The sequence below is a fragment of the Bison bison genome, unplaced genomic scaffold (genome assembly GCF_000754665.1).
Source record: "Bison bison bison isolate TAMUID 2011002044 unplaced genomic scaffold, Bison_UMD1.0 scf7180017864383, whole genome shotgun sequence".
In the NCBI taxonomy this organism is placed as follows: Eukaryota; Metazoa; Chordata; class Mammalia; order Artiodactyla; family Bovidae; genus Bison; species Bison bison.
This window is the reverse complement of record NW_011494955.1, coordinates 4,874,507-4,897,335: the sequence shown is the minus strand read 5'-3', so window position 1 is coordinate 4,897,335 and position 22,829 is coordinate 4,874,507. Positions and strand designations below refer to the sequence as shown.

General features: G+C 43.6%; 1 protein-coding gene across 1 annotated transcript; it reads right to left on the bottom strand.

Annotated features, from left to right (window-relative positions):
• Window positions 1-301: 301 nt before the first annotated feature.
• Window positions 302-8,133, bottom strand: LETMD1 (LETM1 domain containing 1). Its single transcript, XM_010857835.1, has 9 exons — window positions 7,961-8,133; window positions 7,266-7,417; window positions 5,548-5,663; window positions 4,848-4,930; window positions 3,333-3,519; window positions 3,109-3,210; window positions 2,856-3,008; window positions 2,327-2,423; window positions 302-1,437 (listed from the first exon to the last, which is right to left on the bottom strand). Exons 1-9 carry the CDS (start codon window positions 8,080-8,082, stop codon window positions 1,367-1,369), a joined length of 1,083 nt encoding a protein of 360 aa, XP_010856137.1. The 5' UTR covers window positions 8,083-8,133; the 3' UTR covers window positions 302-1,366.
• Window positions 8,134-22,829: the final 14,696 nt, after the last annotated feature.

Sequence of the window (22,829 nt, the reverse complement as noted above, 5' to 3'; positions counted from 1 at the left end):
AGATGCTTCTCTAGTACTATATATAAAACCAATTAGGTCAGTTAAGGATTAATGTTAACAAAAGGGATGTTTTACAGTGGAAAAATAGAACATTCTATGGAGCATCAAGAGCTTCACTTGCATCATGTGCCCTTAGGCGCCTCTTCAGCTGAAGCAAGTCTTGATCTGCCCTGTTGGAGCTTTTCTGACTCAGTCCCTACTCTTGGGGCCCACTTTTCAATTCATGACTTTATATGTGTGTGTGTGTGTCTATTCCTGTTTACTGTCTAAAAATCCAGCAAGAGCATCAACTTCACATCAGTTTCTTTGTTATTTCCATCCCATTAGAAGGTTCTATTCCAACCAATTATCTCTCCATTAGGTTATGTCAATCAGTCCTGTAAAAGGAGCATTAGTAACTGGGGGATGTGTAAGTAATTTCCAGCAACTGGTTTCAGGCAGTCTTTACTTGAGTTTAAAAACAGTGCTTCATGCATTTACAATAAGTTACTACAGGTCACTGAAATACACAGAGAAAAGCTGAACCCAACTTACTACCTTAGTGTAGACCTCGGGCTGGGCAGTGATTAGTACCTTAACAGGACTGATCCATGGACCAAAGAAGGCAGCCACTGTCAGTTACAGATGGATCGCTGTGACACAGTGGAGGTAGCAAAGAGTTTAAGATCCACAGGGGCTGTAGTACAGCCCAGAAATTAAGACAAGGGAAGTGAAGGCTGTAAACACTTGGGGAGAAAGTCAAGAAGCACTTGCATTTCCTTTTATCTTTTCCATTAGAATGTTCCCGTAAGTTACTCACTTACAGAAAAAAAAAAAAGTGCTCAAAGGATTTGAAAAAACAGGAAGTGGTTATTCCAGTCCCAGTGAGGGGAACAACAGAAGCAGCAAATCCCTATTTTTGGTCATATCAAAGTGTTGAGGGGGGCACCCAAGTACATGCGTGGATGTAAAGGCTCCAGTATAAGCAGTGCTCCTCCCCTCACCAGCCGGGACCTGTCTGGAACAAAAACAGCTGTGAAGATTAGAGCAGCGAGTAAGTCCTAGGCCAAATGAGGATTCCCTCCTGGGGCAAAAGCTCAGCCTCCTAGGATCTGAACTTAAAACACCACAGTTAAGACCAGTAGAGAGGCTACTGCCAGCTCCAGCGAATTCTGAGGAAGTTGGGATGGCACCTCTCATGGGCCACCCCACTAGGAGGGTTTCTTTCATTTCCAGCTCCCTCGTGGGCACCACGCTGTGAAGCCCATGGCACGGGTTCCTCTGTCTCCCAGACCTAACAGTGCATGCAGACTTCGCTGACAAGTGCTGTTTGGTCCCACGCTGCTGGGCTGTGACTGCAGGACGACGCCAGCCACTTCATGTCCACTCAGCGCCTTGACCCAACGTAGTTGATGGAAAGCAGGACCACGTTGTGTAGCAAGAGGGACAGCTCAGTTTCTGAAAACACCATCAACGTTAATGGTTTGGCCAGGGAACAGTTCGCCTTCCAGCTACCCTGTTGTGCAGAGCGTGATAGCAGAGGCGGGAAGCCAAGTGCAGGGAAGTGAGACGCTAAGAGGCCCTTGTCCTCGAAGCCCCACTGCTTGGTTCCAGTCCCTGCAGGTTTGCTTGCTTTCAAGTATATCTGTATTTACTTGATTCTCACGTGATGGCAGCAGAAAATTCATTAATGGCAACGGTACTTAACAGCACTGTCACCCTTAGGGTTTTTCTGGGAGAAGCTGGTCCTCAAGGGACATTTCTCAGCCCCAAGATTAGGAGGCCTACCCTGACGTTCAGAGGCTTAGAAAATAACTAGGCAAAGGTTCCAAACAGGACACCCACAGGCCTAACACCCATCCGTGGATACTTTTCATTTAGCTAGGTGAGTGTCTTTGTTTTGAATTTGAATGCCTCTGGACTAGTACTTCTGTCCTGGAACAATTCTGCTCTGTACTCCCTCCCCAAGTCACATGGCAACGTCTGGAGACATTTTTAGTCGTCAGCACTGGGTCGGGGGATGCTACTGGCATCTAGTGGACAGAGGCCAGGGATGTCGCTATGTTGTCCTAGAGTGCACAGCACAACCCCCCACAACAAAGCCATCAATAGCGCCAGGGTTGAGAAAGCCTGCTTCATGCTCAGACTCCCACAGTGCCCAGTCCTCCCTGTCTTGCACAGTCTACTTCATTAGCTGCCTGTAGGCAAGTGACTGTGCCCTTTCAATTAGACACACAAGTTAGATAAGGGTCTCACACTATTTAATAATTAGCTCCCAAAGTACCTTAGAATAGAATTCAAAAATGACTTGGCTTTTTGTTGCATTAACCGTAGGGATTTGTCTTACCTTTCAGGCTACAGGAAATCTGTAGCCATTCTCCCAGCCAAGTTCGACACCTCTCTTCAGCAATATGGGTGGAATTCAGGCCACGAAGATAACAAGCCTATACCACTCAGAAGAGAAAACAATCCTTAACTATCACAGGGCGAGTATGCCAAGGAAGTGTGAACCCACAAAGAATCCCAAATCCCCTCTAAATAAGTTAAAACCTCAACCCTACAAGAAACCTTTCACCATAGCGATATGAACTCTGATGGACAAGAGAAGTGGAAAGGCCTACATAATCTAAATCAGTACATCTAAAATGTAGCATTCTTGATTTTTGAAGGACCAGAAGACAAGACACATCAACCAAAATTACTGCGGGGAGTTCCTTCCCACGAGTTAAGTTCAGCCAAGAAAAAAGATGTAGAAATGAAATGAGAAAATGAAGAGCCTGGACTCTGATGTAACCAGAGACAGGAGCTCCCTGGAAACTCCCAGCCCCTGAGAGCCCATCAAGGACTACGGGTTGATACTGCAATGAAGCACTTACCGACTTCACCTCCTGAGCGGTCAGCTGGCCAACCCCCAGCTTTGCCAAAGCCTTGTCCAGTTGGTGGATCACAGTGGTGTGAGTCTTTAAACGGTGTCTCAATAAGACAGAAGGCAGATAAGGTGTAAGAAGCATGGCTCGACACAAGGCTTTCTGTGACACAACAATATAGGGGGAGAAAGTCAACTCGGTGTTACTATAAGACCTAGAGCGAGGTGAGGCCGTGGAAGAGAGAAAGCCTCAAAGTGCTCACCATCTGCAAAGCACGGAGCTGGTCTATGCCCAGAGGATGGTTAGCGAAACACTCTCTCAGAGCCAGGATATCATGTACTGCTGGATGGGTACCACGTTGCATCTTGGGAGAGTAAGAGATGGGAAGATGTTAGGAAGGTCCTGACTAGCCCTCTTACCTAGTTTTAGTGCACATTGCATCTAACAAGATTCTTGGTTTGCAGGAAGGCTTAACTGCAGGAATACCTTGGTGCACAACTCTGTCATATGCCACTGGAGTCCTGCATCAGAAATGAGAGGGACAACTTTTTCTAAATAACAAAGGATTTCTGGGTGGGACTGCTTTCGGAGAGCATGATAGATGTCTAAGAAATCAATTTGTTGCTTTGGGGTCCAGAAATGTTGGATCAGCAGTTGCCTAGGAAACAGGTACCTGAAAAGAAAAGGAATCACAAAGTCACTTGCTGAAACTAGCATCTTTCAAAGTGAGCTAAGAGCATTTAGCAGACATGAATGCTAGGAGGAAGAGATGGAAACACTTTTTTCCCTACCTTACTGTTCTTTCCTGAGAATGAGAGTCAGATCAAGGTTTAAAGATACACTGAAGCCCGATTTCAAGCAATATTACTGAGGTTTATGTAAAAGGAAACAGTGTAAGAGACGAGCCTTGCACACAGCAATCAGACAAATGACTCCTTTTGAGCCAAAGCATGTGAAGAACACATTTTGGACAGAGCTTCAGAGGTGGAGGGCATCACTGTTTGTGATGCTGCAAACTGTTCACTGCCCCTATGTGCATACAAAATGGAATTTCTTTAATTCATTTCTCTACAAATGTGGGGGTTTTAAAACATGGTCACAAATTCCCTGGCACTCTCCTCATTGAGAAGTGAAGTCTAATGTCCCTGGCTTTTAAAATACAAGTGACTGCATCAACCAAGAGAATAGAGCAGAAGTCAGTCTTTGTGACTTTCAAGGCTAGGTTATAAAAGGTCATGCAGATTCTTATTTGCTGCAACAGTCATTCTTGGCGCCCTGAGCTGCCATGTCAGAAGTCCCACTATCCTGAAGCCACCCACACTACAGAGGCCACAGGTAGGCACCTGAGTTGACAGTCCCAGTCTTACAAAACCATCTCTGCTAAAGCACCAGGCCTAAGAGTGACCTTAGACTGTCCTGACTAGTCCATTTACCAGTTAGGTGTTATTGAGGGACCTCTGTCAACACCACACAGAAGAAAAATCATTTACCCACCTGAGCCCTGCCCAAATTCCTGCCCCATAAAGTCATGAAAATGCTGACTGTTTCAAGCTTTTAAGCTTTGAGGTTGTTATATAGCAATAACTATAGATAACTAGCACAGCATGTAAGGTCATAGTTTAAAAGTATCATCTTTGGATATAAGGTAAAGTAATAAAGATAGATATTGTCAGAATAAGAAATGCATTTTTCTCCAGAAGGGAAAAAAAAAAAATGTCCTAAGTTGCTATGCCTCTCAGGGAGTGGGCTGTGCCTCTAGGGATGATGGAAAAGATCATTATCTTATCTCACATCACATAGGAACAGCTAAGAGGCCAGGACACCTCTCCTACAGCCGTTCCAGTAACCCAGGTGGCTTTTATGAACTTTAGCCTAATGAGAAAACTGGAGCAGAAGTTTGATAACCTCTGCCTAGATTCTGAAATGGAAAGCTCTTAATTTCTAATTTAAAAAAAATCTACATATCTTCAACATGCTAGGGAGACAGAACTCTGTACTCACATTAGCAAGAAGACCAGGTAGTTGGCAAAGGGTGGAATGGAAAGAATACCTAGGAAAAGACACTTGGTGACGTCTCGACGAAACTAAGCAGAAATAAACACAGATGCAGTTTTAACCCAAGTGTTTGATACAACGGACAATCCCTCCACCCCACTATGCAGTAAACTTCTATTTTAGCCCAGATAAAGATCAAAGTTATTTCTATCTGCCTCCAGTTGGTAAGTTCCTTAAGGACCGAAGCCCTGATCTGTCTGTTCACTTTTGTATTCCAAACACTGTCTAGTACAGGGCCTGACATTAGACCAAATTCCTCAGTAAATTCTTCCTGATCTATAGAATGGATGCTGGATTATTATTCTCAGCTTCAAATCTACCAACAAGTCATCACCAAATACTACCTTCCTGCTGTCTTTTGAATCCTTCTGTGTGGATTTTTGTATGTTCAGAAACAAACTGGATTTTACTGTTTACAACTTTTATCCAGAAAGTGTGCCAAAAACTCTATGGACCTGTGTTTGGGGGGTGGAGGGGGGCGTGGCGCAGCAGCACGGTGGTCACAAATGAACTGATTCTGCCAAATGATCTGATCTTCTGGCAAGGGGCAACAGCTTGGTCAGTAGTGAAGAAAATAGGAAAGAAAAAACTTGAGATCTGAACTTATCTCACCATGAACTTCTGGATATCTGTCCCTGGTGCATACCTGTCTCAAATGCTCCATCTCCCGGTATGGAAGTTGATGAAACTTTATATTATGCTTCCACATATTTGTCTTTATTCTTCTAGCCTTTTTGGCATCGGCCCATAACATCTGCAATCCTGCCTCATTAAAGGAGAGGACAGAGTGTGACGTTATCCCAATTTGATTACCACAGACTTTTGCTCCACGTTCATCTACAAGACACACTTGTCCCTCCCTCCCTAACACTACTCTAAATCAAAGCTTTAAACTAGGTCACCTGAAACTCTTGTGAGGCTGACCTATATTTCATTTCTTATCCTTCTCCCTTCTGCCTCCTACCAACCTCTGCCCCCAGAGTATCACCTCTCTTCCTGCCAAGCTGGTGTTCTGTGATCTATCAGGGAATGGTCTCCCTCTTCTGGTTCATTACTCACTCCCCTTTTAAAATAAAAATTCAATGACCTTTAATCTCAGTAAGTGTTGCCTAATTTATCCTGTGTATTTCTCAACCAGATATTAACTTATTTCCTCTCTAGAACACTTTTATAATTACTAGAATTCAATACACTTCTAAGATTGCATTTTCTCTCCATTCCAAGATAATCCTTACACTGATCTAGGACTTTAGTTTTTAAAAATGCTTTCCTATTTATGAATGAAATGGTATATCTAGATTAGCTTCAAAGTAATACAGGAGAAAGCCAGTGTATAAATGAAATAAGACTGGTAGCCAGGAGTCAATACTTGTGGAAGTGAGGTTGAGAATATGAAAGTTCATTATATTACTCTACTTCTGTGTATGTTTAAAAATTTCCAGAATATAAGGCTTAAAAACAAACAACCAAAATGCTTTCAGACTTTTTTTTTGTTTGATTCTAGTATAAACTGGGGAGCAGACAAAGCAGCCACTCTTATCTCCACTGTACAGCTTTTACAAGTCCATGAAGCTAGTAGCAATTATGATAATATTCAGGGCTGACAATGTGAAGTTAACTATAATTGGTACTACAATAGAAGTACAGAGTTAATAGTTATAGCTACACTTACTGTGTGCTTACTATGTATTAGGTCCTAAGGAGCTTACATGTAAGAATTTATTTAATCTTCATAACTATGCAGTCGATGGGTAGGTTCTATTACTACCCTCATTTTACAAATGAGAAAACCAAAGAACAGAGAGGTTAGGTAACAAGTCCAATCACACAGCTAGCGTGACAAGCTGGGATTTGAACCCAGGCAGTCTGGCTTCAGAGTGGATGCTTGACATTGTACCATCTCTTAGTAACTAGCAGAGCTCTGATTTTAACTGAAACATTCAGAAACCAAGTACATACAGTGCTCTTTTCACAACATGCCACCGAGGAGAGATCTGTGACAAACATTAAACCACATTTTCTTACAAGCCAGGTGAACTGATAAATCACAGGGCAGGTCTGTGCAGCTATGGATCTCTGCCTTGTGCATGACAAATAATTTCTACTATAGGCAGATGTGTGGTTAAGCAAAGTGCAAAAATACCTATATTCCTCCTAGGTGTTGTGAGAAGTTGTTTCTCATATTACCCTTCTAGAAACATCCTCAAGAAGCTCTACCTTGTAAGAAGCAGCTCAAGCATTTATGAAACACAAGACACACCAGCTCACACCCCCCCCATGCAGAGCCGGAAATGATCTTACTTATTCTCTCTGACACTGCCCAAGAGCTGATCCAATGGATTTTTATTTTAGTTTTGTCTTTACCTTTCATGAAGATTGTATACAGGACATAGAAGCGGGGGAAATGACGACCCAAGAAACGATGGTATTTCCCATTAATCACTTTTGTCTTGGTCACCACATAAGAGATCAAGCTCTTCACATCTGCCTTTGGAGAAAGATGAAGCTTTGAAGACCTACAAGGAAGATGAAAGAGACTATCTGGGAACCAGCCCTGGAACTCGCTTCTCCGCACGTAAACGTAAAACACAGGCTTCAGAGAATGTATGCTAAGACCTGAAACTTCTGAAATCCAAGGAAGATCTTGAGATCACGGAGAGATAAGCAATTAGACTGAGAAAAACAGATAAGGCAGATAAGAGGCCAGACAAGAATGAATGTCGGGAGAGTGGTGAGCCTGGAGAAAGCAGGCCTGAGGGACAATTTGAGCAGCAGGCTAAAGCCAGAGAGGTGAGATCCAGGTAAGCAGCAGTAAAATCTTGAGCCGAAAAAGGGCGGCTCGGGACACGTGGAGAATTCAGGCAACACGCGGCGCTGAGAACTGAGAGGGTCAGGAAGCCAGGTCTCTAGCAGGGATGCGGGTGCGACTTCTTAGCGGAAGAATAAAAACCCAGGGGCCAGGGCGTAGAGCCCTGAGAATTAAGACAGCATGCAAACAATATTGAGACACTGGCAGGGCCTGAACGTCAAAAATGTTTTTCTCTCTCCAAGTCCCTCACCGAGGGGCCCCCCAGGTCAGCCCAGAGCGAACAAACTGCAGCCTTCGGACGACATATAGTCCAGGGGGCACCGCCGAACCCCACAAAGCAGCCCGAGCCCAACACACTCTGGAGAGCGCCATCTTCACAGCGAGGGAGGGGCAGACAGGGGAAAGTCGTCTTCAGGTCAAAGTTCCCGTACGTTGCGTTCCTTCGACAACGCATGCGTCTTTCCTGAGAGCTCATTGGTAACCGTAGACCGCTGGCCTCGCGCGCCCCCGCGGCGAGCCGCGGACGCGAAGGTTAAGAGCGGAAGGAGGTCTAGGATTGGATGCCACCAGCACTTCCTGGTTTAGAGACGCCGGAACCCGGCTATCCCAGAGGGAGCAAGGGAGTATCTGCCTTGGTTGGGTTGTGGTTCTGCGAAGCTCGCTCTTTGAGGGTCTGGTGACCCCTGGAGAAGCTCTAGGGCCTCCAGGTTTCCTGGCACCACCGCCCTTGTTTTCTGTCCGTGTGCCGCCAGGCTTTGGGGCGGCAGGTGCCAGAGGGCAGTTAGGCAGGGCCTCTGGCCACGGCTCCTCCTTGGTCCTGGGAGGACCCCCGGCGCCCTCTAGTGCCAGTCAAGGTCTGGCCGCGAAGGTTGGCGGTCTGGGAGCGGCCCCTGCGTGGACCACTTACGCCGTTCCCTTTTGTGGGCGTTTTTCAAAGTAGGTCTGTGGGAATAATGTCTTTCATTAAGTGCCTCTTGAAGACCAAGCTTGGGTCTCAACCTTAATGTCACTTTTGTGGGAGGCTGTCTCTGACCAGAAGGACATGCGTTTTCTCCCATTACCTTCCGTGTATTTTCTTTATAGCATTTAACCACATCGTTTATACGTTTGTTTCTTTTGACCAGGTGCCTGAACCAGCCTGAGGGCAAGCACCTTCTTGCCTTAGTTACTGTTGTACTGTTCCGCCACCGCTAGGTGTCATGCCTGTCGCCTGAAGTGAAGTCTCTCAGTCGTGTCCTACTCTTTGCGATTCCTTGGACTGTAGCCTACCAGTCTCCTCCATCCATGCGATTTTCCAGGCCAGAGTACTGGAGTGGGTTGCCATTTCCTTCACCAGAGGATCTTCCTGACCCAAGGATGGAACCTGGGTCTCCCGCATTAGTAGTTGCCCAATAAACATGTTTGACTACATTCATTAATCCCTGAAACTGGGAGGGATTGCCAGAAGTGATGTTGCAGGAAGGGGGAACCCCAGCTAGGGCCAGAGAGTGGGTTTTTCATCTAATAATCGGAAATGAATTGTATGAGGAGATACATATGCTGACAAAGCAAGAGACTTCATTAGGTAGGGGCGTCTGGACAGAGAGCAGCAGGGTAAGGGAACCCAGAACTGCTCTGCCACTTGGCTCAGCTTCAGGTTTTATGATGATGGAGTTAGTTTTCTGGTTGTCTCTGGCAAATTATTCTAAGGGTCCTTTCTGGTGGCACGTGCATCACCCAGCCAAGATGGATTCCAGTGAGAAGGATTTGGGGAGGTTGGTAGGACGTATGTGAGGCAGGAAATGGATGGGCTTCAGTCTAGGCATTTATAACTGGGCTCCTGTTCACGCTTCCTGGGATGAGCACCATTCATCACCAGCTGCCTATACATTTCCTGAAGCAAAAGACAAATGGGCTCTAGGACTACATATTTATGACTGGACTCCTGTCTATATTTTGAGATCTCAGCAAAAGGAAGAAAATAAATAACCAGACATTAGGCATTTTTATGGCAGGGACAGAGTGGGACTAAACCCTATTAAAAGACGATAAGAGGTAATCACACACCTCCCATTCTTGGGGCAAAGGAGACATTTCACATGTGCAGAAACTCTCCTTGGGGGTCAAAAGGAGGCGGGAGCTCCACTCCATAATATATGATGCTAATACGCGATCCCATGGGCTCCTGGACTGAAATCTATCTTGGACAAAACCTGCGCAGTCATAGTGGGAAGGGTCCTAAGGCAGGTCAGATGTGGAAAAAGAAACTAGATAACTGGCTAAAGGTAGACAAAGACCTGGAAGAACTGACCTATATAAATGACTTAACCACCTCTTCACTACACTCCTTATTCAGGGAAACACCCCACACCCTTTCTTTCCTGATACACATCTCTGCCTTGCTTCTATCTTAACAAACTCTTTCTCTCTGTGTTCTCCCACTTTTGGTTGTGCTATATCTCTAAACTTTGTACCTGCGTTTAGTTTTTGCCTCCATGAGAAATAAATTTTTTCACTGGGGGCAAAGATCCAGGGAAAAACAGCTCTACCTCTAGCCCTTGCTGGTCTGGTGGCTAGGATTCCAGATTTCCATCCAGGCTACTCAGGTTCAATTCCTAGGCAAGTAATCAAGATCTCATTTTACACCACCACCCACTGCTGCCTTGCCAAAATCATACATACTGGCATCTCCTCTCTTTCACCTTTCCCGAATTCCTCTGGTTGGTAGTAGCTTGTAGTTCCACTTCCTTACCAGGACCTGCTGTTTTAAGATAACTCATGCAAGTGGTTACGATCTTGCCTGATCAGGTCAGTGGCTCCCCTAACAACCCCCTGCTGAGACATCATTCTCAAGACATTCTTTGGGAACTGGGGCACGGGACTCTTTGTTCTGTAACTACTTCCTGCTGAGAGTGGGCATAGCCCTGCCTAGTAGAAATCTCTTGCCACCTGATCTAATTCAAGGTATTCTGTGCCTCAAATTAGCATTCATCCTAATAGTAACAGTTGGACCTGACTGTTGGACCCTGTTAGAAATGAACCGTGTAAACAGTTGAAGCAGACAGTGGCCAAGCATGAGGTCTAACAGGATGGTCATCGCTGGGCCAAGCAAAGGAAGGCAAAATTTGGGGTGAGGGCTGTAGGTTGTGTGACTTTTCCTCTGATTATTGGTGGCGCAGTTAACAAGCCAGTGCTTCAGGAATCTTGTGCTCAGCTTGGCATTACCATCCTCTGCCTGGGTAGGGGCTCCAGTTCTGCAGAAGAACTCAGAGGTATTGTTAGGCATATTCCTTGAGGAGGAACCAGGACCTTGCCCCAAGGCTGTACCACTATTCGACTATTCCTCCCTGGTTTTTACATCGCCTCTCTTCCCTGATTAGCAACTGTGTGAATTTGCCCTTTGAAGCTCAGGGAAGGTCCAGGAGGCTGAAGGAAGTTTATATCCTACAAACAAGAAACAAGGGACACAGAAAGGATTTGTATTCTGAAGCCCCAGGGAGTCCTGCTGAGTTTTAATTTAGGAAACTGGGTGATGATGGCTCTGGCCATTTCCTGCTAAAATGAGGCATCATTTCAGTTCAGTCTCAGTCATGTCTGACTGCCACTCCATGAATTGCACCACGCCAGGCCTCCCTGTCCATCACCAACTCTTGAAGTTCACTCAAACTCAGGTCCATCAAGTCAGTGATGGCATCCAGCCATCTCATCCTCTGTCGTCCCCTTCTCCTCCTGCCCCCAATCCCTCCCAGCATCAGTCTTTTCCAATGAGTCAACTCTTCTCATGAGGTGGCCAAAGTACTGGAGTTTCAGCTTTAGCATCATTCCTTCCAAAGAAATCCCAGGGCTGATCTCCTTCAGAATGGACTGGTTGGATCTCCTTGCAGTCCAAGGGACTCTCAAGAGTCTTCTCTAACACCATAGTTCAAAAGCATCAATTCTTTGGCGCTCAGCTTTCTTCACAGTCCAACTCTCACATCCATACAAAAACCATAGCCTTGACTAGACAGACCTTTGTTGGCAAAGTAATGTCTCTGCTTTTCAATATGCTATCTAGATTGGTCATAACTTTTCTTCCAAGGAGTAAGCATCTTTTAATTTCATGGCTGTATAGTCCTACCTCAATTTGGAGAATAAACACTGAATTGGAAGTATTTCTAAGTTCTAAGTCCTGGATCTGAGTTTAGTATGAGTAAGATCTCAATCCCTTGGGAATTTAGGAGACTAAGCCTGAAACTCAGTCTGGACTTGCACTTCAAGGGAAACTTGGAACGAGATAGCCAGTTGTTTATTTTTTCATTTTTATTTATTTTTTCTGGTTGCACTGGGTGTTGTTGCTGCGTGCGTGCTCTCTCTAGTTGCTGCAAGCAGGGGCCACTCTTCTTTGTGGTTCATGGGCTTTTTGTTACAGTGGCCTGTCTTGTTGTGGAGCGTGGGCTCTAGTTGTGGCACACAGGCCCAGTAGCTCTGAGGCATGTGGAATCTTCCTGGGCCAGGGGTCAAACCCGTGTCCCCTGCATTGGCAGGTGGACTCCTATCCACTATGCCACCAGGGAAGTCCTGCCAGTTGTCTACTTTTATCTAAGTTTTAACTCCTGATGTAGTATTAACATATATATAACAGAAGCTATTGGCCATTACTTATGTCTCCCCTTTTTGATTAATATCTGATCTAAAACAATTTTATTCTCTAAAATATTTAATAGTTACAAGAGGATACTGTTAGGTAGTTAGAATAGGAAACAGGAGTCCAAAATGGGGGTGGCTGAAAGATAAGGAAGGGAAAAGCCCGCAAAAACAGAACAAAGCAAGGTTAAAGGAAGGTCCGAGGACTGGAGTGAGGACCTCAGGTAGAACAAACAGCACTCCTGGCTAGCCCAATTTACACAGGGAAGGCCTGGGGGGAGGAAAAAAACATATAAAAAGAGTAGCCAAAGGGCTGGGGCTCTCTCTTCTCTTCGAGTCTTTGGGTCAGCATTCCTTCACGCCTCGAGGATGTATTTTCCTGATATTTTCTAAATAAAACCGAGCTGTAACATGGAGCTGTAACACTGACCATCTGTTCAAGAACCGAGAGCTATAACAGAGTCTGTCCAAGAGCTGTGACGCACCGAGGGCTTAAATGTCTGTCGCTTCAAATTTTTGTTGAGACGAGACAGAACCGAGGAGATTACACTTGCCTGACAGATACCTTGAAACCGTAAGATTGCAGCTACTAGTGGACACTGATTTGAGAATGGCTAATGCTATTCTAGGGAGAAGGCGATGGCAACCCACTCCAGTACTCTTGCCTGGAAAATCCCATGGATGGAGGAGCCTGGTGCGCTGCAGTCCATGGGGTCGCTAGGAGTTGGACATGACTGAGCAACTTCACTTTCACTTTTCACTTTCATGCATTGGAGAAGGAGATGGCAACCCACTCCAGTGTTCTTGCCTGGAGAATCCCAGGGATGGGGGAGCCTCGTGGGCTGCCGTCTATGGGGTCACACAGAGTTGGACACGCCTGACGTGACTTAGCAGCAGCAGCAGCAGCAGCAATGCCATTCTAAGCTAGTCTGACATAGCTGTTCTCAGCAATACAGGAACGTGTCTGAAATCCACAACGGTCACCTAATTTTACCTTGAATGAACCAGTTAGTCTGTTTTGACTTTTGAGTGTATTAACATTTCCCTCCTCAATGGCCAAAGCAGATGTTACTGTTGACAGTCTCTGTGCCTTTCTAGATATAGAAGACGCAAGAACTTGGGCTCATAAAATCTTCTGAAAATAGTTATCTCTAGGTCTGTTCTGCCAGTTTTTCTCACAGCACAGAGTGCCCCATTTCTGGTCTCCACCCTGAACTCCTTTCAGGGGGTGTTGAAGGTCAGTGGCCACAGTGGCCATTGACTGAGCTGTTTTGGTCAGTGGTTCCCCTAACAGTGGCATTCAGTTGCTTCCAAGAGTTAATAATCCCCTTGGGTACATACGAATATTCACCTACCGTGGGAGGGTTGGCAGTGTAGTAGAAAGTCCATCCCATTTGGACCAGGGGTCTAGGTTCAAATCTGAGCCCTGCCATTCCCTTTAGTGCGTGTGTGACCTTGGACATGTCACTTTAGTTATAAGTTTATTTCCTCTACAGTGGTACCTATTTTTATAAGACTTCTTTGAAGACCCAAGAAGAAGACAGTTGTGAATGTTCCCACAGTGTGTATTGCTTATGGGTCACAGAGCTTTATAGTCGCATAGGTTGTTTATGCTTGAACCACTCATGTAATCAGAGGAAAATTTCTATAAATGAGTGTATTTCTGCAAGATGGGGATGGGTGGGGCAGAAAGTTGACTAATGCATGATTTCCATCTTCAGACAATTCCTAAGTCCTCTCAACAGCCCTCAATGTATTTCTCAAGAATGTTCAGCTCTAGGACTTCCCTGGTGGTCCAGTGGTTAAGACTCTGCACTTTCAATGCAGGGGGTGTGTATTTGATCCCTGATCACAGAAGTTCTGCATGCCGTGTGTTGTGACCAAAAAAACAAAAATTGTTCAGCTCTAAAATTCTAGAATATCCCAGAAAGATGGGGCTAAGATCAATCAGAGACAAGTTTGTGGAGGAAATGAGAAGGAATTTTGCCTGGAAGAATGGACTAGAGAAAAGGTGTTTCATGTGGTAAAACAATATGACAGGCACACAGGAATTCATTCATTCCTTCCTCAATTATTTATTTACTATATACTGCCTCTTCCTCCATGCCCCCTCATCTTAATATGCACGCACTAAGTCTTGTCAGCTCTGTCTTCTCTTTCTTCAGTCGTCCAGCTTCCTTCTCTCTTCTGTGCCACTACCCTAGTCTAAGTGACAAGCCTCTAATCTAAATTGCCAGAGCAGCCTCCTTACCGGTTTCCCTTTCATCTATTTTGGCCTGCTTCCAATTAGTTCTCCATGCTGTACCCAGAGAATGCTTTTGAAGTTGTAAATCTAAGATTGTCGCACCCTTTTGTAAAACCTTTCAAGTTTCCTCGGACTCCAAGGATAAAGTTCAGACTCCTTAACCTGGCCTACAAGGTCTTGCATTACTGATCTCAGCCTACCTTCTCGGCCTCATCTCATATCTCATGGTATCTCTTTCCCCTTAGCTTTCTATGCTAAGAACCATTGACCTTTCAGTTTTAGAACAGGCCAGACAACTTTATGCCTCTGGGCTTTTGCACATGTCAGTTCAGTCAGTTCAGTCTCTCAGTGGTATCCGACCCTTTGCAACCCCATGGACTGTAGCACATCAGGCTTCCCAGCCCATCACCAAATCCCGGAGCTTGCTCAAACTGTGTCCATCAAGTCGGTGATGCCATCCAATCATCTCATCCTCTGTCGTCCTCTTCTCCTCCTGCCACTTTCAGTCTTTCCCAGCATCAGGGTCTTTCCCAATGAGTCAGTTCTTTGCATCAGGTGGCCAAAGTATTGGAACTTCAGCATCAGTCCTTCCATGAATATTCAGGACTGATTTCATTTAGGATTTGCAAATGTAGCTCTCTACTTAGCATTTCTTCCTTCCTTTTTCCTCTTGGCTTGTCTTTCAGGTTTCAGCTGAAATGGTAACAAAAGATAACATTTATTGGGTAGGTACTGTGTGTCATGTTGTTCTTAGTGTATAAACTCATTTAATCCTCACTATAACTTCAAAAGGTAGATACTATTGTTGTTGTTGTTAGTTGCTAAGTTGTGTCTGATTCTTTAATCACCCCATGAACTATGGCCCACCAGGATCTTCTGTCCATGGGATTTCACAGGCAAGAGTACTGAAGTGGGTTGCCATTTCCTTCTCCAGGGGATCTTCCCAACCCAGGGATAGAACCCTTGTTTCCTGCATTGGCAGGCAGATTCTTTACCATTGAGCCACCAGGGAAGCCCCTTATAAGTAAGGAAAGAGAGGTTAAATAACCTACTCAGTATTTGAGTTAAATTTTAAACCCAGACCAATTGGGCACATGAATTACTGCTGCACTGTACATAAGCAGCATGATTATAGGAGACTTTTAACCCCACAGACTTAGGTTCCCCAGTTATTCATCTTGTAGCTAACTAAACTTATCCTTCATAGTACTTAAATAATCATAATTAATTAGTGGTGGCATTATACACTTAATGATTCCTCCCTGTGAGATTCTAAACTCACTATATTTCCAGTTCCTAGCACAGTGCCTTACACACAAGCGGTGCTCATTAAATATTAAATGAATAGATACCTAACTAAAGAGCCTCTTGATGAAGGTGAAAGAGGAGAGTGAAAAAGCTGGCTTGAAACTCAGCATTCAAAAACTAAGATCATGGCACCTTGTCCCATCACTTCATGGCAAATAGATGAGGAAAAAGTGGAAACAGTGACAGATTTTATTTTCTTAGGATCCAAAATCACTGCAGTGACTGCAGCCATGAAATTAAAAGATGTTTGCTCCTTGGAAGAAAAGCTATGACAAACCTAGACAGCGTGTTCAAAAGCAGAGACATTACTTTGAGAACAAAGGGCTGTGTAGTCAAAGGTATGGTTTTTCCAGTAGTCATGTGTGGACGTGAGAGTTGGATCATAAAGAAGACTGAGCACTGAAGAACTACTGCTTTTGAACTGTGGTGTTGGAGAAGACTCTTGAGAGTCCCTTGGACAGCAAGGAGATCCAACCAGTCCATCCTAAAGGAAATCAATCCTAAATATTTATTGGAAGGACTGATGCTGAAGCTGAAACTCCAATACTTTGGCCACCAGATAGGAAGAGCTGACTCATTGAAAATGACCCCAATGCTGGGAAAGATTAAGGGCAGGAGGAGAAGGGGACAGCAGAGGATGAGATGGCTGGATACATGACTTATTCAATGTACATGAGTTTGAGCAAACTCGGGGAGATAGTGAAGGATAGGAAAGCCTGGTGCACTGCAGCCAATGGGGTCGCAAAGAGTTGGACATGACTTAGCAACTGAACAAGTACCTGAATATAAGGTAATATTTTTCTTCTCAGATTAATTCCTCAGGGGGGCTTCCCTGGTCTTCCAATGGTTAAGAATCTGCCTTGCAAGGCAGGGGACACCGGTTCAGTCCCTGGTCTGGGCAGATCCCACATGCCACAGAGCAACTAAGCCCTTGCTGATCTTGCGCTCTAGTGCCCTTGAGCCACAGCTGCTGAAGCCTGCATGCCTAGAGACCGTGCTCCCGTGCTCTGCAACGAGAGTATCCCCCGCTTGCTGCAATTAGAGAAAGCATGCAAGAAGCAGCAAAGACCCAGCTCAGTTCAGTTGCTCAGTCCTGTCCAACTCTGTGACCCCATGGACTGCAACACACCAGGCCTCCCTGTCCATCACCAACCTCGGAGCTTGCTCAAACTCATGTCCATTAAGTTGAAGATGCCATTCAACCATCTCATTCTCTGTCATCCCCTTCTCCTCCTGCCTTCAATCTTTCCCAGCATCAGGGTCTTTTCCAATGAGTCAGCTCTTCCTATCAGATAGAAAAAGTTTTGGAGCTTCAGCATCAGTCCTTCCAATGAATATTCAGGACTGACTTCCTTTAGAATGGACTGGTTGGATCTCCTTGCAGTCCAAGGCACTCTCAAGAGTCTTCTCTAACACTGCAGTTCGAAAGCATCAGTTCCTTGGAGCTTTCTTTATAGTCCAACTCGTACATCCACACATGACTACTGGAAAAACCATAGCTTTGACTAGATGGACCTTTGTCAGCAAAGTAATTTCTCTGCTTTTTAATATGCTGTCTAGGTTGGTCATAACTTTTTTCCCAAGGAGCAAGTGTCTTTTAATTTCATATCTACAGTCACCATCTGCAGTGATTTTGGAGCACAATAAAATAAAATCTGTCACTGTTTCCATTGTTTCTCCATCTATTTTCCATGGAGTGATGGGACTGGATGCCATGATCTTAGTTTTTTGAATGTTGAGTTTTAAGCCAGCTTTTTCACTCTCGTCTTTTACTTTCATCAAGAGACTCTTCAGTTCCCCTTCACTTTCTGCCATAAGGGTGGTATCATCTGCATATCTGAGGTTATTGATATTTCTCCCATCAATCTTGATTCCAGCTTATGCTTCATCCAGCTTGGCATTTCACATGATGTACTCTGCATAAAAGTTAAATAAGCATGGTGACAATATACAGTCTTGACAAACTCCTTTCCCAAATTGGAACCAGTCTATTGTTCCATGTCCACAGACCCAGCGTAGTAAAAAATGTAAACAAATAAATAATTTAAAATATAATAATTCCTCTGAAAGGAAGTTTCCTTATATTTCTTGTTTTTACAAAGTGTCCTATTGTAGGTCCATAATGTCCAGTGTATATATATATATATATATATTGATATTTTGTTTTGCTTGGGAGGATGCAACCTGATACAACCTCAGTCAGTGCTAGTTCTGCAAGGATATAGAGGTCATTGGATGGAATCACTTAAAAATACAGGAGTGGGAGTTCCCTGGTGGTCCAGTGGTTAGGACTTGACACTTTCACTGCTGTGGCCTAGGTTCAGTCCCTAATCAGGGAACTAAGATTCCTGCAAGCTGCAAGTGGGGCAGTGTCACCAGAAAAAAAAGCCAAAAAAATTAGCACAGATTTAATGAATTATCCTGGGGTTAGGACCTCACAGTTTTAAGTTTTCGATGTTGTTGCTAATAAGTCTTTGAAAGCAACAGAAAGAAATAAAAAGCAACAGGACTTTCCTTGTGGTCCAGTGGTTGAGAATCCGCCTGGCAATGTAGAGCACATGCATTCAAGCCCAGGTCTGGGAAGATTCCACATGCCATGGGGAACTTAAGCCCTCAAGCCTGCAAACTGCAACTACTGAGTCCGTGTGAGCTAGAGCCCATGCTCTGCCATACGAGAAGCTGCTTCAGTGAGAAGCCCGTGCACTGTAACTAGAGAGCAGCCCCCACTCACCACAACTAGAGAAAACTTGTGCAAAGCAGCAAAGACCCAGCCAAAAAAAAAAAAAAAAATAAGTAAAAGTTTTCTAAGAAAGCTCAGGATTAGTAGAGATGATTGACATTCAAAAATAATTATGTTCTCATGTAATAGATGTTGTAACAGAGAAACGTCAAGGTACAATGAAAGTTAAAGGAAGGAGTAGTAAATTGCTAAATTCTGGTGGTGACAAGGTCATCCATGAAGACTGTCTTTTTTGGGGAACAGGAGAAGCTCATTCCCAGTGGTTGATGAAGGGAAGGAGAGAAAAGAAGGGCATCTACTAAATTTTATATGTTTATATGTATTTATGGGACTTCCCTGGTGGCTCAGTTGGTAAAGAATTCGCCTGCCAAGCAGGAGACCCAGGTTCAATCCCTGGGTTAGGAAGATCCCCTGGAGAAGGAAATGGCAACCCATTCCAGCATTCCTGCCTGGGAAATCCCATGGACAGATGAGCCTGGCAGGATACAGTTCATGGAGTTGCAAGAATTAGACATGACTTAGTAACTAAACCACCACCATGTATATTTATAGAATAGTTTTGAAAACTATATATAGTGAATACCATTAGCCTCTGACCCACCCCTTTCATTCTAGTTGTTAATCTTCATGTCCCAAAATGCTTAACTCCTGTTGCACAAAGATATCCAATACAGTGCCCATCTCAGACTTTCCTGAATTGGGGTTTGGGGCCAGGGGGGAGTCTGAGAGTATCCAGAAGAGGCCTGGGAAGGTGTGTGGTGTGGTCTGACATCAACAGCCAAAGATACATCTTGTCCTCTGGTCTCACCATGAAGAGAGTAAGAATTGAACCACATAGTGGAAGGTAAATTGGAGATTGACTGGCAGACAATGGAGGAAAGACTTTCTGAGAAGAGGGAATAGATTATGTGAAGACCAAAGGCTGAAGCTTCAGGGAAAGAAAAATCTCTTTTGCTAGTGTTTCAGCAAAATGAGTGAGTGAGTGGCCTCACTCAGAAATGAGTGAGTGGCCTTTGTCACCACATACTTGTTGTGGCAGTCCAAACTCGGGTTGGAAAAGAATTTCCAGACATAGAGTATTGCAGAAAGGACTGAGTTTATTAAGAACAAAGAGCAGAGATAATGTGGGTGCTGCAAGCACTGCAGGCTGACCTCCTGACAGGCCAGGAAGAGCCGATGGCATGCTGTTAGAACAGTGGGTCAGCTCAAGGGAGAGCTGACCCAGGGGAGAACAGAGTTCATTTCTGGGAGATACTGTTAGAACAGCAAGCCAGCTCAAGGGAGAGCTGACACTTTTCGTGGGTTAGTAGCCAATTTTTATAGTTTCAAGACAGAGAAAATTCCTGCTGGAAGGGTGGCGTTAGGTGATTGGTTAGGATGCTATACGGTGAGTACAGGGGTGGGTATTTTTGCCCCATTTAAGATCAGGAAGCTGACCTGTAAAAAGCAAGTGGGCTTTTGGCAATGGTTGCAATGGGGCTCAGTCAGTTCCAGGGACCTTAGTACTGGGCTTTGCTTCTGTGCCTTTGGTGTGACTCTGGTATGGGACTCCATAATACCAGCCCAAGAGGCCTGCAAGACTTAAGCAATCTTGGTTATTTTTGAGCTATTACTACTAACAAACACTCATAGCTGGACTTGTCCTTCAAAAAACTAAACAAGGCTAATTGCTCTCTTGACTACATATGAGTTGTACTCTGCACCTGGCTTTCTTCTCTCCCCTATATTCTCTTGTAGCACTCTACATTTCAAAAAAGATTATGAGCTGGTAGCTTTAGTGACACCAGACCCCAGCTGCTGAGTTGCCGGATGCCAGCTGTGGCCATTTTGAAACTTTGCCAAAAAAAAAAAAAAGAAACAAGACCTTCAGGAGGATAAAAAACCTCTCCCTATTACTAAGAGAAGGGGGCACCATCTCCAAACTCCAAACTCTGTCTCTGTATTTCTATTCAGCATCAGTGGACAGGGAGACAATATTTTGGCAACACTAGTACAGATAATAGACACAGTGATTTGCTGCCTCTAGATACTAGTTTATTGAGTTTGACAGGCTGATTTCGGGCAGATTATTCTTCAGGCACTGGAAAAAAGAATCGCAGGATAAAAGAATTTTAATAACCAGTGGTTAATGCAACTTTATGATACTCAGAGCAAGATTAAAAATTCATAATTCCATTTATTTTTTCTTACGTGTTAAAAATTTTTCAAGGAAAAGAACAAAGAATATTATAATATTCATCAATATATCCACCACCCAAAATGAGTAAATGGTATCATATCTATTTTTTCCTCCCAAGTCCTACTTCTTTTCCTTCCTTTAGGTATCCCTTTTATATCAGTCTACTTCTAATGCTTTAAAAAAAATACATGTACTATATACTACTTGTGGTATATAGTATGTATATATAGATACATACTTGTGGATATATACTATATAGTATTTTTAAATGTTTGTAAAATTCATATAATTTGTTTAGTGTGACATTTTTGTTTTGTTTCCCTCAATTCTGTTTTCAAAATTCATCCACATAGACCAAGCTCATTAATTGTAGCTGCTGTGTGGTGTTCCATCACGTAAATACACTCCAATTTGTTTATTTGCTGCCAATAGACATGTACTTCATTTTCAATGTTTCATTATTACAAACTCTAAATTACAGGGAACAGGCTTTAACATGTTTTCTTGTTTTTATTAATGAGAGTTTCTCTTAAACAGTGTTTTCAGAATGTTTTTCTATGTAACTGTAACTCATAGTGAGAAACATCTTTATATCAAGACCCTGCTCATGTATGAAATAAATGTTTAATAAGATGATACCTACTTTTGCTACATGCACTCTATTTTCTGTTCTATTCCTTTTTTGTAAAATGCTGAATGTATCCAATAAATTTATTCATGACCTACTAATGGATTGAAAAATACTGCTGTAAGGCAGCAGATTTTCTGGTTCCAAATATATGTGCATTTTCAACTTCAGTAAATATGTATTGTCAAGTTGCTCTCCAAAGTGATTGTGTCTGTTTTACAGGATATGAGACTCCTAGTTTCTTCACATCATCGCCAACACTTAAAATGGTCAGACTTTTAGGTTATTGTGAATCCAATAGATATGAAATGAATCTCATTGTTGATTTTGCATTTTCCCGATTACTAGCGAGGTAGAGTAAGTTTTTCTATATATTATTGGTTATTTGGAATTCTTCTTCTGGAAATTATTCATGCCTTTGTCCATTTTTCTATTGGGTTGTTTATCATCTCTATTATTGTTGTTGTTGCTGGTTTGTAGGAATCCTGTACATATACCCATCTTTTTCTAATATATTTGTATGTTGCAGATAACTTCTCCCCATTCCCTGTCATTTATATTTTAACCTTAAGATGTCTTTTATGTAGGAGGTTTTAAATTTGTTATAATAAATTTTATCAAAATTGCCCTTTTTTTATAATTTGATGTAAGAAATTAGATTATGAGTATATTCTTTTTTTTTCCAGATAATTTTGAAGGTTTTGTTTTACAACTTTAGGTCTTTCACTCACCTAGAGTTTATTTTGCCTGTGCTTTTTCTGTCTTCTGAAACTTTTAGTGCTCACCGTTTGATTGTTCACCACATTTCTCTCTAGTGTGAAGTCTCTGACACTCTAGCCATCTTATCTCCTCCCTCTGAGTCTTTCTCTTAGAAACAGTAGAATGGGAACATAAGTGAGGATCCAGGTTTAGAACACTAGCTCTTTGAAAGCCTGTAAAGAAGAAGTGGCAAAGCTGAGGTAAAAGGAGACATCCAGAGGCATCCCTGCAAAAGATGATACACTGACTTACACTGGGTGGCCCCTTCTTCACCCTTCACACCAGGACTAGGAACCCAAGATTCCTGCAAGAAGAATTATGCTTGTGGGGAGAAAGAAGTGTTTCAGAGGACAGGCCCTGAAAGAAAGGATGTGTAGACTTGAGACAGGATCCTATGTTCTATGACTTTTTAAAAAGACTTTTTGTTTTGTATTGGGATATAGCCAATTAAGGCTTTCCATGTGGCTCAGCTGGTAAAGAATCTGCCTGCAATGCGGGAGACCTGGGTTCTCTCTCTGGTTTGGGAAGATCCCCTGGAGAAGGGAAAGGCTACCTACTCTAGTATTCTGGCCTGGAGAATTCATGGACTGTATAGTCCATGGGGTCACAGAGTCAGACAGGATTGAGCAACTTTCACGTAGCCGATTAACAGTGTTGT

What these genes read in the sequence shown, in the direction of transcription:
- LETMD1 (XM_010857835.1), bottom strand. Translation starts at nt 8,082, where the DNA reads ATGGCGCTCTCCAGAGTGTGTTGGGCTCGGGCTGCTTTGTGGGGTTCG. An exon ending in GTATACAATCTTCATGAAAG is followed by an intron (nt 5,664 to 7,265) that starts GTAAAGACAAAA and finishes TTAATGAGGCAG; the next exon opens with GATTGCAGATGTTATGGGCC. An exon ending in AGCTCCGTGCTTTGCAGATG is followed by an intron (nt 3,009 to 3,108) that starts GTGAGCACTTTG and finishes GTTGTGTCACAG; the next exon opens with AAAGCCTTGTGTCGAGCCAT.